Consider the following 13383-nt stretch of genomic DNA (forward strand, 5'->3'; position numbering starts at 1 on the left):
TCTCCTGCTCTGTTAGCCATAGTGGCACTTTTTTGATCCTCTTACTATGTTTTTTAATTAGGGGCATACATTTAATTTGAGTCTTTATTACGTTGTTTTTTAAAAGTTTTCATGCGGTTTGCAGGAATTTCACTCTTGTGACTATACCTTTTAATTTCTGTATAACTAACTTCCTCATTTTTGTGTAGTTCCCTTTTCTGAAATTAAATGCAACTGTGGTGGGCTGCTTTGGTATTTTCCCTCCCACAAGGATGTTAAATTTATTACTTTATGGTCTCCATTACCGAGTGGTTCAGCTATATTCACCTCTTGGACCAGATCCTGTACTCCATCTAGGACTGTCACCATCCTGGTCAGATGGTCGGTAGAATATTCCTACTGCTCTACTCTTATTATTTATTCCAAGCATGGACTTTCTAAACATAGGGATTTGATGGTGCAGTTTGATTCATTTAAAATTTGTTGCTGTATTTGACTATATGCTTTCTTTTACATATAGTGCCACACCCCCACCAGCACGAGCTCCTCTGTTCTTCCTGTATATTTTATAGCCTGGATTACCATGTCCCATTGATTATCCTCATTCCACCAAGTTTCTGTGAGGCCAAGAATATCAGCATTCTCATTTAGTACCAAGCTCTTTAGTTCACCCATCTTCATATTTAGATTTGTAAAGAAGCATTTATAAAATACATCACTTTTTAGCTGCCTGCCTTCACGTGATGTAATTGAAAGGACGTTTTTTTCATGTAGCTGGTTCTCTTCAGTTCCTACTTGTACTTTATCAACTTCCATCCTCTTCTCTTTACTAGGATATAGAATGTCCCTTCAATAAATCCTCCCCTACGGGGCGTCCCTGTCCAAACCACATGCTTCTCTGCACCTGTCGGCTTTCTCCCAGCTCTGAGTTTCAAAACGCCTCCGTGACCTTTTTGATTTTACGTGCCAGCAATCTGGTTCCATTCTGGGTGCAGCCCGTCCTTCCTGTCTAGGCTCCTCCTTTCCCAAAGGCTCCCCAGTTCCTAATAAATCCAAACCCCTCCTCCCTGCACCATCATTTCATCCACACATTGAGACCCTGCAGTTCTGCCTGTCTAACTGGCCCTGCGCGTGGCACTGGAAGCATTTCAGAGAATGCTGCCATGCAGGTCCTGGGCTTTAATCTCTTACCTAGCAACCTACATTTGGCCTCCAGGAGCCCGCTCCTATCCTTCCCTATGTCACTGGTACCTACATGTTCCACAACCACCAGCTCCTCCTCCACACCACACATAATTCTGTCTAGGTATCTCGAGAGAGCTGCAACCTCCGCACCCCGCAGGCAATTCCCGGTCACCACAAACCAGCTGTCTGTGTGTCTAATGAAGGACTCCCCTATTACTGTTACCTGGACCTGGGATTCCCGCCCCTGGAGAGGTATCCTCACTGCAAGAGCACACCATGACATCGTCTGGAAGGAGAGTCCCACCTATGGGTTAGTAACCGCCCCCACAAGCCACCCGCCAGCCCTTTCCCAGGCAGAACTCCTAGCCTCAGAAGAAGACAGAGCGTGTCTGGCTGGGCCCCACTGTCAGCGGTGCAGCCAGTCCACTCCCCATCCCCCTGTCACCTGGATCCTCGGCTGCCGCCTGTAGAAGAGATGCATGTAACAGTCAAAGGCCTTGTCCTGCAGCTTCTTGGTCAGCCTGGGTTTCTTGAGGGCAGGGAGCTTCCCCTGCTGAATCAGACGCAGCTCCTGGTCTCTTGCCGCCAGCTGGGCACAGGCCTGCAACGTTCAAAGGTCTCACGGTCAGTCCAGGCAGGCGGAGTTGCTCGGTGACTCTCTGGGGAAAGCGGCTGGGCTTGGGCAGCGGGTCTGCGGCTGACAGGCACGCAGTGGCATACCACCCATGACAGCATGGGGCTGGGCAAGCAGGGCACTGGGAACAGCAGACTGGCTGCCCAGAGCCGGGGCGGTGCAGGGACTGGAGGGCCAAAGGCTGTGCCTGGGACAGAGCGTGGTGCCAGCCCTTTCCCCGTCTGAGGCAGGGGCTTCTGGACCCTGGCCAGGGCAGGCGCCTGGTGTCTGGTGACTGGATTTCGTGCCCCAGCGCCCGAGGGGGCGGCCGGATGCAGAGGCTGGTGTGAGCAAGCCTGGCCACAGCAGCAGGGTGAGAAAAGAGGGGCTGGCCACATCCTCACTGATTAGCAGGATCTATCTCCCTGTACACCCCTCCCGTCACCTTCCTTGCGCTAGGGCAGCTTCCTCCGGGACCGAGCCCCGAGAGGGCGGGACCTCAGCACTGGCGCTTTGGCCCAGTGGGATTGGTGCTTTGGCCCATCCCACAGGCGCTCTGGACTGGCGCTGGGGAAGGCAGCGCCAGCATCTGCAGCTCGCCAGCCTGCTGTCGGGCATCACCTTCTCCTTCTCTCGAGACCAGTCCTTGTCCTCTCTGGGCTTCCAGCGGATCGGAGGCGTACACAGCCTGGAGACAGGGACACGCCGGTCAACGGCCAGGCTCACGGCAAAGCCCCCTGACCACCAAGGGCCATCCATCAACCTTTGCCCACCCTGGCCAGGGTGGCAACGCCAGACATGTGGCCTAAACCCTCACAGAAGCCAGAGACGGCTCCTTGGGTGCAAACTGGAGGCAATGGGCCCGGGGAGCAGATCTCAGAACAGCCCCGCTCCCCGCACGTCCCCTCCCCACAACGGCTGCCTCTCCTCCAGCTCTCGGGGCGACAGCGTCCCGCCGGAGGCTGCACTGTGCAGGGATGGGCTGCCAGAGCCAAGAGACACAAGGCAGGACTGCCTGGGGGCCGCCCCGTATTGCCCCAGTGGGGGCCACACGGGCCAGCCACGGACTGCGGGAGCAGCAGGGATGTTGGTGGAGGGCAGTGTCTGTCCCCATGCGCGTCTGTCCCCGCATGTGTGCGTGTCTGTTCCCACGTGCGCGTGTGGGGTGAGCCCGCAGTTGCCTTTGGATGAGGCCCCCCCTGTGGCTCTCTCTGGTGCCCCTCCATAGCGCCGCTCTTAGCCAGAGCTCAGCCGCTTCCCAGACCCTCCCCCAGCCCCAGCTCTGGGGCTGCGTGTCCTGCATCCAGCAGAGACACCCTCAGTCCTGACGGGAACCTTGTCTACCCCCAAGGACGCTGGGCCAAGGGATGGAGCCTGCGGAGCCCATCCCTGGAGGGGAGAGTTTTGGGGGTGGGTCTTTGGCCAGGGTGGAGGAGGTGCACCCAGGGGACGGTGTCCTACGGCCATGGCGGCGTGGAGCCGGGTGCTTGGCTCTGCCAGGGCTGGCAGGAGCTCGGAGCACCCAGCATGGCATGGTGGGGCAGCCCCCTGGCTGTGCTCACTTGGCAGCGACAGAGCGACACTCCAGAAGCAGTCGTTGTCTGGCGTCCTTGGTCAGGGGCCGCAGCAAGCTCTCGCTGACACAGGGGGGAGCGTCCAGGATGGGATCTGGGAGGCTCATGCACAGCAGCTGCCGGAGAATGAGGCCCTGAGTTCTGCCCGCTGCGGAGAGGCAGTAGCGCACAAGCAACAGCGTGGACGGAAGAGCACTGGTGCCCCTCCACGCATCACAGAAGATGAGGGTTGGACGGGACCTCAGGGGTCATCTAGTCACACCCCTGCTCAAAGCAGGATCAACCCCAACTCAATCATCCCAGCCAGGGCTTTGTCAAGCTGGGCCTTAAACCTCTAAGGATGGAGTTTCAACCACCTCCTTAGGTAACCCATTCCAGTGCTTCACCACCCTCCTGGTGGAAAAAGTTTTTCCTAATCTCTAACGTAGACCTCCCACACTGCAACTTGAGACCATTGCTCCTTGTTCTGTCATCTGCCACCACTGAGAACAGCCTAGCTCCATCCTCCCTGGAACCCCCTTTCAGGTAGTTAAAGGCTGCTATCAAATCCCCCCTCACTCTTCTCTTCTGCAGACTAAACAAGCCCAGTTCCTCAGCCTCTCCTCAAAAGTCCTGTGCTCCAGCCCCCTCATCATTTTCAGTGCCCTTAGCTGGACTCTCTGGAACTTGTCCACATCCTTCCTGTAGTGGAAGGCCCCAAACCAGACACAATACTCCAAATGCGGCCTCACCAGTGCCGAATAGAAGGGAATAATCACTGCCCTCGACCTGCTGGCAATGCTCCTCCTAATGCAGCCCAATATGCTATTAGCCTTCTTGACAACCAGGGCACACTGCTGACTCCTATCCAGCTTTTTATCCACTGTAACCCCCAGGTCCTTTTCTGCAGAACTGCAGCCTAGATCGTTGGTCCCCAGTCTGTAGCTGTGCATGGGATTCTTCTGTCCTAAGTGCAGGACTCTGCACTTGTCCTTGTTGAACCTCATTAGATTTCTTTTGGCCCAATCCTCCAGTTTGTTTAGGTCACTCTGTATCCTATCCCTACCTTCCAGTGTATCTACCACTCCCCCCAGCTTAGTGTCATCCGCAAACTTGCTGAGGGTGCAATCTACCCCATCCTCCAGATCATTAATGAAGATGTTGAACAAAACCGGCCCCAGGACCGACCCCTGGGGCACTCCGCTTGTGACCGGCTGGCAGCTAGACATGGAGCCATTGATCACTACCCGTTGAGACCGATGATCTAGCCAGTTCTCTATCCATTTTATAGTTCATTCATCCAACCCATACTTCTGTAACTTGCTGATAAGAATACTGTGGGAGACAGTATCAAAAGCTTTGCTAAAGTCAAGGTATATCACATCCACCGCTTTCCCCACATCCACAGAGCCAGTCACCTCATCATAGAAAGTAATCAGGTTGGTCAGACATGACTTGACATGACCCGCTCAGTGTCTCACTGCACCTCCCAGGAGCCCAGGCTACCTCAGCCCCACCTCTCCCAGCAAGGGGTGCTGTGGAGAGGGGGCAGGGCAGGATCTGGCTCGGGGGGGGCAGCTCACAGCAGAAGGTGCTGTGGGGGGCAGGGCAGGAGCTCCCAGCTGCCCCAGCTCCACCCCTCCCAGCAGACCATGTCCGACTGGCACAGGGGCTGGGGGGTCCGGTGCGGAAATCACACATGGAGAAGGCCCCTTGGCAGGTATTTTAGCCTGAGAAACCTGGCTCATGTGTACCGGTGACTGGGCCCCACCCGCCCCGCCTCGCCCTGTCCCCCACGCCTGGAGCCAAGCCCAGAGCTCTGCCTCCTACCTTTGTGAGATAGGGCCTGGGCAAGTACTTGCTGTGGTGTATGCGGCACAGGTGCTGCTCCACACCCAGCAGCAGGTCCCCGCAGTCGTTCCCGAAGGCCAGGCTCTCCGGGATCGTGTTGAGCTTGAGGTGTCTGAGGAGCGATGCGCAGGTGTTAGGGGAGCGTAGCATGGACCACGCCAGTCACTCAGCTCAGCTCCCTCCTCTGCTAGGCCGCACGGACAGGCAGGGTGAATGTGCTGCGCTCAACCCCTGACGTTCCCCAGCTGGCTCCCCCGGGGGTGGGTTCACACCGGGATAACCGCGCCATCCTGGGTGTGTTTGACCGGCTTTGTCTTTTGGAAACAGGACCAGACTTTAACACCAACAGCCACAACACGCCAGCTGCAGCCCCTCTCCGCTGCAGTCTCTGCCCCCAAGGGACAGGTATCGCCACCTCTGCACCTTCCTTCTGAAAACTGCCTCCCGCTGGAGGGACGGGAACAAGGGCACTGCTCCGACCGACGCCAGCCTGACTTAGCTCCTGCCGTGGCAAACGCCCGGCTGACTTTCCTTCTCCTCCCACCGTTCGGGCAGGCTGGGCGGCTCTTTAACGGGGCGTTTGCATGGGGCCCAGCTGGCCGAGCTCCCTGGATCCCAGACCTTGTTTAACAGGGCGCACCTTGGGCCCAGCCCACACAGTCCCTCTAGATTAATACACCAGCCCCGCAGGGCCATGAGACCCACCCAAAGTCCCCCACGACTGTGGCACAGGCGGGATCTGGGGAGAATCCCCGATGGGCCGTGCGGCTTGCTTGGCAGGCAGGTCTGCCCCTCACCTGAGCAGCTGGTTATGGGTGTTCCAGACCTTCACCGACCCGTCCCTGCTGGCAGACGCAAAGAGCTTCAGCATGGGGCAGCAGCACAGGCCTATGGGGCAGGGAAGAGCTGCCATTAAACAGGGGCTGGCCCCCCTCCCTCACAGCACGCACCAGGGAACCAGGAGTGCCATAAGCCAGCTATGACCCATGGGGCACCAACAACCCCTTGTCCCACCCAAGCAGGGCATAACCCATGGGGCACAGCGTGACGCTGGCAGACAGGTACCGGCTCATGCCACAGCCCCTTGTCTCAAGGGAACCCTGACAAATGCGTAGCTGGAGCTGGCCTGCCCCACCTGCGTGACAGCATTGCTCACACATGGATTAGGCTCAGCAGACGGTGGTCAGGGCTTAGTCTGTACGGAACGTGTGTGAGCTGCTGCTGGTATTAGTCTCACTGCTAACTTCTGCATCCCAGGGATCAGAGAACATTTGAGTGGTTGGACCATGAGCCTCTGACAGTGTGAATCAATCACCAGGCAGGAGAGAGTCGTCAGGCAGTGGGAAGCGTGGCTCTCCGGCAGCAGGTGATGTCCTGCCACACAGGAAAGGCCTATGGAGACCAGATGGACCATTGTGGGATGATAACGAGGACAAAAGATGTTTGTTGTTCTGCCCTCTGTCTCCCGGCTGGGAAGATGAGTCGTGCAAGTGGATTCCTCCCACCAACTGAGTTTGCAGCTCAGAGCACAAGAGAGGAGGGTGATAAAACCCCTGACAAGCGGGAATTGGCTCTCTGTGCTGCTTGGACTCGGGCGGGGGGGCAGGTTTACTAGGCAGAAGCAAGAGATCCCCAGTGCTCAGCCTGGGTTAGCCCTGAAGGACACAGAGAGCTTGCTGATCAGAGACGCTTCCATGTTGTATCTATGGTTCCCTGCGTTAATCTTGTAAATAACTCTGGTTTCCTTCCCCTAGGTAATAAACCTCTAGGTAGTTTATTGTAGGACTGGCTACAGGCCTCGTCGTTGGTGTGAGATCCAAGGCTCAGTTGACCTGGAGTACCTGACTAGTCCTTTGGGTCTGGGAGTGATCTGAATGTTGCTGTGATCCTTGGTGTAAGGTGTGGTGAAGTGAGTTTTCTCAATGTTTTGTAGGAATATGGTGTATGCCGCAGTTTCCCCTGTGTGCTGCGTGTCTAACCAGGTGATGGGAGAGGGTCTTTATAGTTGCAGAGGATCAGGTGTGACCCCACCTAGCAGCCTGGACTCCAGACCAGATCCAGGCCTGGCCCCGTTGTAACTTAGCGACCCTATGGTGAGTTCACACCCTAAAGGGATCAGCCCAGGGCCCGGTACAGAGCGTGCAAGCACTGACCTCTGGTTCCAGGCCCCAAGGGCCCGGTACAGAGCGTGCAAGCACTGGCCTCTGGTTCCAGGCCCCAAGGGCCCATCTGTCACAGCTCACGTGAGTGGGGACAGATCGCAGAGCCCCAGGGCACTGTCTGTGACACCCCGCCCAGGCTGTTGTAGGGCCTGAGGAGTTTACACTGGGTAGCTGGTTGGTGAAATCGAAGTACAGAACTCACAGCCCACGGGGGGCTCGTGCCCTGAGGCTGGTCCTCATGCTCTGGAGTCACAGCAGGCAGCTCGACACACACACACACACACACACACACACACACACACACACACACACACACACACACACACACACACACACACACACACACACACACACACACACACACACACACACACACCCCCTGCCCTGCCCTGCCCTGCCCGGGGCTGGACACTCCCTGTGGGGCACTGCTACCCCTCTGGATGCCCAGACCCACATCTGGCACCAGGCTCCTGCTCCGGGGGCCCACACAGCCCCGGAAGGGAGGCGCAGAAGCCGCCAGGCAGCAGGGCTCTCACCCGTGATCTCGTCCAGCGGGTCGTCCTCGGGGCTGTGCTCCTGGCGGCTCTGGGCCAGCAGGTCGTACTGGACGATGCTGTAGGCGGCACTGGCAGCGTCCTGGACGGCAGCGCCCAGCGTGGAGCCCAGCAGGCACATGTGCACCACGGGCTGCTGGCAGGAGAAGCTCCGCAGCAGGGTCAGGCACTCGTCGATGTAGGGGAAGATGCGCCAGACCTTCACCGTGCAATCGCCACCTGCACCGGGCCGGCAGAGGGGCACTGCCGGGTTGTCCCACCGCAGCCCAGGCCGGGCTGCAGCAGGCCCGCCCCCACCAGCACGGGCTCTGCCCTGGCCATGGCCCCACCGCGAACCGCTCAGACTTCGCCATTCAGGCGCCGCCGTCGCTGCGCTGGTCGTTAGTTTGACAAAATATGTGAAAGGGGGACAGTCCCGCAGCTCCGACGGAGCGCCAGCCTCCCACCCCCAGGATGGGGGGACACTCTGCCATGCCTCCCGGGGCTGGGGGAATACCCGGCCCCTGCCGCCCCCAGGATTGGGGAAATGCCTTGCCCTGGGGGCTGGGGGAACAGCCCGCTCCCACCCCAGGGATGGTGGGAGCACCGTGCTGCACCTTCCCAGGTCAGGCCGGGGACTGGGGGATTTCCCACCCCGTTCTCGGAATTGTTTCCACTGGAAAAGGGTGGAAAGGTGGGAATAAAACCCAAACCGCGAAAGGCCCCCACACACCCCGCCCTGATCAACATGGCGATGGGACAACGTTGTGGCAGTGTGGGTGCTACACACCCCCCAGCTCCAGGCGGGAGGGGGCTGAGGCTGGCCGGGGCCAGGCCATGCCTGAGGCCCAAGGACTCTTCTGCTGACACAGGGTCACCCAGCCCCCTCCGCCCTGCATTCCCTCCCTCTTCACCAACTGGGTTTTGTGAGCTCTGGGGCCAGGACTTGTCCAGCCCCCGAGAGCGTGACCCTGTCCCGGGGCCCCCGGGGAGGACTCTGCCCTCCAAAGGCTCCGTGGGGATCCCTGCCCCAGGCCGGCGGTCACTCAGGACACACAGACAGCCCTGGCACCCGGGGCTCAGCGCACTCACCGGCCGAGAGGATGCAGGTGTCGTGGGGGTAGGCGGCTAGCGCGGTCACCCGCTCCGAGCCGTGAGCCTCCACCCGGTACTGAACGCGGCCGGTGAACCACTGCAGCACGCAGAGCTGGCCGTCCTCCTGCCCCAGCACCGGCAGGTACCTGCGGGTGAGGCGCGTCACACGCTGCACAGCCAGAGCGTCTCCGCAGCCGGCCCGCTGGGGTGGGGGGAGCTGGGGCAGCTGGGAGCTCCCCCCCTCCCCAGCCAGGGTTCCTGCCCCACCCCCCCAGTGCTCCCTGCTGGGAGCTGCCCCCACAGCCAGGGTTCCTGCCCCCCTCTCCACAGCGCCCCCTGCTGGGAGAGGCCGGGGCTGGAGCTCCCCCCCACCGCCGGCACTCCTGCCCCGCCCCCCACAGCGCCCCGTCTCTTAGGGGCTGGGGCGTGGAGCTGGGCTGGGACTAACCCTCACCGGTTTTTGTCCTGCAGCCTCAGTGGCAGCTGCGTCCAAGACTTCTTGTCCCCTTTCTGCTCCACGATCTCCCGCCACTGGGCGTAGGCCTTCTCGGGCTCCACGACGTGGCTGTAGAGCAGCAGGCAGCAGGGCCGCGCCGAGTCGCTCCAGGGCGCCACGGCCTTCTTGATGCTCATGGGGTTGACGGCGGCGTTGACCCGCAGGAGCTGGCCCGGCGCCAGCAGCACAAAGAGGGTCTCCCGGGGCAGGCAGTAGGCCACCGCCATGGCCTGGCAAGGCCTGTCCAGCAGCAGGGTGGAGAGGACGTGGCCGGTGTGCGCGGCCACGAGCCGCACGGTGGAGTCCTGGCACACGCACACGGCCCGCACCGGGAAGCTGCCATGGGCGCTCAGGTCGGCGGTGCAGAGGTGCGTCACGGCGGCCCCCAGCCGGGTGTGCAGGGCGTAGAGCCGGTTGACCTTCCACAGGTCCACGGTGGAGCCGGACAGCGAGACCACGTACCCCCCCTCCGGGTGCGTCTGCAGCTGCTCCACCACCTCCGCCACCTGCACTTGGTCCACCTGGTCGATGGTCTGCAGGTTCCAGGTGCGAATGGTGCCATCCTGGGAGGCGGAGAGGATGAGGGGCCCCTGGGGGTAGATGGTCACCGCGGTCACAGGCCCTGCCGGAGAGGAGGGCAAGGAGGGCAGCGTCAGAGCAGAGCCCAGGCTGCGCACTGGGTGCTGCCAGTCCGAGGGGCAGGATTTGCTCCAGGTCAGGCATCCCCAGGAAAAGGCCAGGTGGGAGCCAGGGGCCAGCGTAGTGTGATGGCAGCACCCTCCCCCCATCTCCAGGGCAGGGCAGGGGGTACGGGGGTCAGGGACAGCCCATCGATGGCCAAAGGAAGTGTCCGGGGCAGGGACCAGCAACTTCAGGCAGCCTCCCACCCTGCCCCCCACATGGGGAGGGGGCCCGGGGCAGACTGGGCTCAGCCCCCGGCCCTCACCAGTGTGTCCCACGAAGATTGTCTGGATCAGCCACTTCTCGTCCCAGACCTTGATGGTGGTATCCCGGGAGGCAGTCACCACGCACGCCCCCGCCTCGCAGAAGGCAATGTCCGTGATGGCCCTGGGAGAGAGGCAGCTGTGAGCGTTCCTGCACCACATCCCAGGGCTGGACCCAGGGCCCGGCAGGCGTCTGGCACCGGTGCCAGCACAGGCAGGGTCACCCCACGACTGCACAAGTCCTGAAGCATAGGGCAAATGGCACAGGGGCTGGGCTTCGGGGGCACAGACCCAGGGGCCTGGCAGGGCTCTCTCAGCTGTAGCTCTATGAAACGCCTGCCCCACCAGTCAGGGATGGGCCGGGAGGGCTCAGAGAGGGCCCCACAGCCTGCCCCAGCCAGCGTAGCCCGCGGCCAGACAGAGCGTGGGCCCGTGGGAACAGCCTCTGAATGTGGGCATCAGCGAGACCGGCACCCCTAGCACGCACGGGGGCAGGTCCCAGCGGCGACACACGGACTGCACAGCCCCCTCCCACCGCTCACCCACGCCACAGCCGGGCACAGCTGGTGAGGAACCCACCCAGCACACAGCGCCTCCTGGCCATCCACTCCCAGGGGCCAGGCCCTCCTACCACAGCGTGAAGCTCCCCGGCAGAGCAGCGCCCCACTCCCTAGGGCAGCCGTTACCTGTTGTGAAGGTCCCTCTGAAAGGTCCGTAGCTCCCCTTCGGAGATGTTGAAGACAGCAACCCCGGTGCCGCACGCAGCAAAGCACGTCTGGGGGACGCCGGTGTCCAGGGCCAGGCGGGCGAAGGCGTCCTGAGGGGACAGGCCCAGCTGCACGGTGGCCTGGCACTGCAGCTGGCGGAATCCGTAGCGGAAGGCCCAGACCGACAGGCTGCCAGCGCCAGCGGTCACCACCTGGTTGAGCTGTGGGCTGTAGAGGCAGCAGCAGGTGCTGTGCGGAGCCCGCACCTTGGAGAGGATCTCGAAGGCCGGGCCCAGCACCTGCAGGCTGTCCTGGTCCCAGGCCACATACTTGTTGACCTGGGCGGCGTACAGCAAGCCGGCGATGGGCTCCGGGGCCCGGGCGCTGCGGCTGAACCAGCCGTCATCCTTGTGCAGGTGCAGCTGGCTCTGGGCGTCCAGGACCACGAAGAGGCGGGCGTGGCTGTCGTAAGCCACGTGCTGCACGGGCTGCGGGAAGCTGAGGCGACGCAGGTGCTGCAGGCCGTGGGTCAGCTGAGCCGCCTTCAGCTCTTCCTTCTTCATCTAGGAGCAGGAGTCATCCTCACGCGGGGCCCTGATCCCACAGCCCTCACTGAGCTGCTCGGCAGCAAACTAAACCCACAGACCCCCCACGGCCACTCCGCTCTTCGACATGGGGACCGCCTGCTGGTCCAGCACCGCCTGCTCCATCCAGAGCCAAGCGGAGCCGGCACCCTGGTGCCCAACAGCTCCAGGAGGAGGGCGGCTGCCGTGCGATACGCATGGGCAGTAGCACTTGAGCGCCTGGTAGGCTGTGGGGTGGAGTCTGGGCCCCCCCGGCTGAAGGCATCTCCTGTCAGTTGGCCGCTATGGGAGAGCAGGCTGCGTGACCAACTCCCAGGCACGGATGGGCTGTTCCCTGGAGGATTCTCCTGCCAGCTCTCGGGACGCCGCGGGGGACGCTCAGCCCCGGCACTGGGTGGGGAGGGACAAGGCAAAGCTAGCCTGGCACGGCAAGGAGCTCTGTGGGGGGAAGGCAGCGCGGGGCCTGGCGAGCGCTTCCCGGGCTCGGCGGACACAGCTCCATGGGGCCCCAGAGGGGGCCAGCACGTGGGTCTGCTAGAACGAGCGGGGCACAGACCCCGACGGACATGCCGCCAGCAGGTGGGCGTGGTGGTGCGTACACGGCCTGGCCGTGGACGGGGAGCAGCCGCCACGGCCAGGCCGCGCTCATCACCAGGGACACCAAGCCTCGGGCTGCTTCCGCCTTCCCCCCACACATACCTTCTCCACGGCGACCTGGACGCCCCCTCGGAGCAAGGCCCAGAGCCGGCGGGCGCTCGTCGGCCGGGTCTCCTGCTCCCTCGCCCCCGGCGGGGCGCTGCGGTGACGCGTGGCGCTGGCAGTGGCGGCTGTCCCCGACAAGGATGCCGCTGCAGGAAGAGAGGCTGGGAAACTCCCCCCTGGGTGCCCGTGCCCCCCCCCCACAGCTCCCCTGCCCAAGCCCTGCTCCCGCGGCTATGGAAAAGTGGCCGAGGCCCAGGGAAAACTCCCGGCGACGGGCGGGAAGAGGCGTGTGCAGGGGGCAACTGACGGGAGGCAGCAGGAGGCGGCACCACAGCTGCCCCCGTCGCGGGCACAGAGGAGGCCCGGCTCTGCACCGGGTGGTTACAGGGCAGCCATGTACAGGGGGGCGCTGGCTGCCTCCTCCTCTCTCACCTTCCTGGGCACCATGGCAGCGACAGCAGCCTGGCCCCAGAGGGGGCGTGTTGGGGGGCAGAGCCGGCAAAGGCCCAGAGACGGGGTCGACTTACAGCCACTCGCCTGCGATGCCCGTGGCTCCGTCATGGCCGTGCGCGGCGTCTCCTCCGCTCAGCCCCACGCGGCGCGGCTCGGCTCAGCCAGGCCAGGCCAGGCCACCCACAGGCTCTGAGGGGCAGGAGGGAGCCCGTTGCAGAGCCCAGGACAGTCCCTGCTGCCCAGAGGTGGCACCGGCAACCCCCCCAAGCAATGACACCCCGAGCCCCCCCCCCAGCTCACCTGAGGGGCCCTGGCCGCTCAGCAGCTGCCCCCCATCAGTCACCCGCACGGGCAGCACGTGGGGCGCTGGGTCCCTTCTACCCCGCCTGCCCTGGAGCAGCCCAGGCTCCGGCTCCCAGATCTCGGCCCCACACCGCAGCCAGGGCTGGGCAGCCGGAGCCCCCTGCCCCCCGCCCCATCCCCCACTGGCGCCTGAGCCCCTCAGCGTTCAGGCCTCTCTCGCCAG

At 62.3% G+C, this 13383-nt stretch overlaps 1 protein-coding gene across 1 annotated transcript in view; it reads right to left on the reverse strand.

Annotated features, from left to right (window-relative positions):
* WDR97 (WD repeat domain 97) overlaps window positions 1–12965 on the reverse strand; it is a 65625-nt gene extending 52660 nt beyond the window's left edge. The window contains exons 1-12 of the mRNA XM_067560055.1: window positions 12932–12965; window positions 12402–12550; window positions 11098–11681; window positions 10414–10535; window positions 9426–10089; window positions 8969–9117; window positions 7880–8116; window positions 5979–6069; window positions 5161–5293; window positions 3340–3467; window positions 2399–2465; window positions 1610–1765 (exon numbers count right to left, since the gene is read on the reverse strand). Coding sequence (XP_067416156.1) covers window positions 1610–1765; window positions 2399–2465; window positions 3340–3467; window positions 5161–5293; window positions 5979–6069; window positions 7880–8116; window positions 8969–9117; window positions 9426–10089; window positions 10414–10535; window positions 11098–11681; window positions 12402–12550; window positions 12932–12965 — 2514 coding nt within the window. The remainder of the gene's footprint in view (window positions 1–1609; window positions 1766–2398; window positions 2466–3339; window positions 3468–5160; window positions 5294–5978; window positions 6070–7879; window positions 8117–8968; window positions 9118–9425; window positions 10090–10413; window positions 10536–11097; window positions 11682–12401; window positions 12551–12931) is intronic.
* Window positions 12966–13383: the final 418 nt, after the last annotated feature.

The sequence above is a fragment of the Emydura macquarii genome, unplaced genomic scaffold, assembly GCF_026122565.2.
Source record: "Emydura macquarii macquarii isolate MOO-44397 ecotype Brisbane River unplaced genomic scaffold, CSIRO-AGI_Emac_v2 contig_2246, whole genome shotgun sequence".
Taxonomy (NCBI): Eukaryota; Metazoa; Chordata; order Testudines; family Chelidae; genus Emydura; species Emydura macquarii.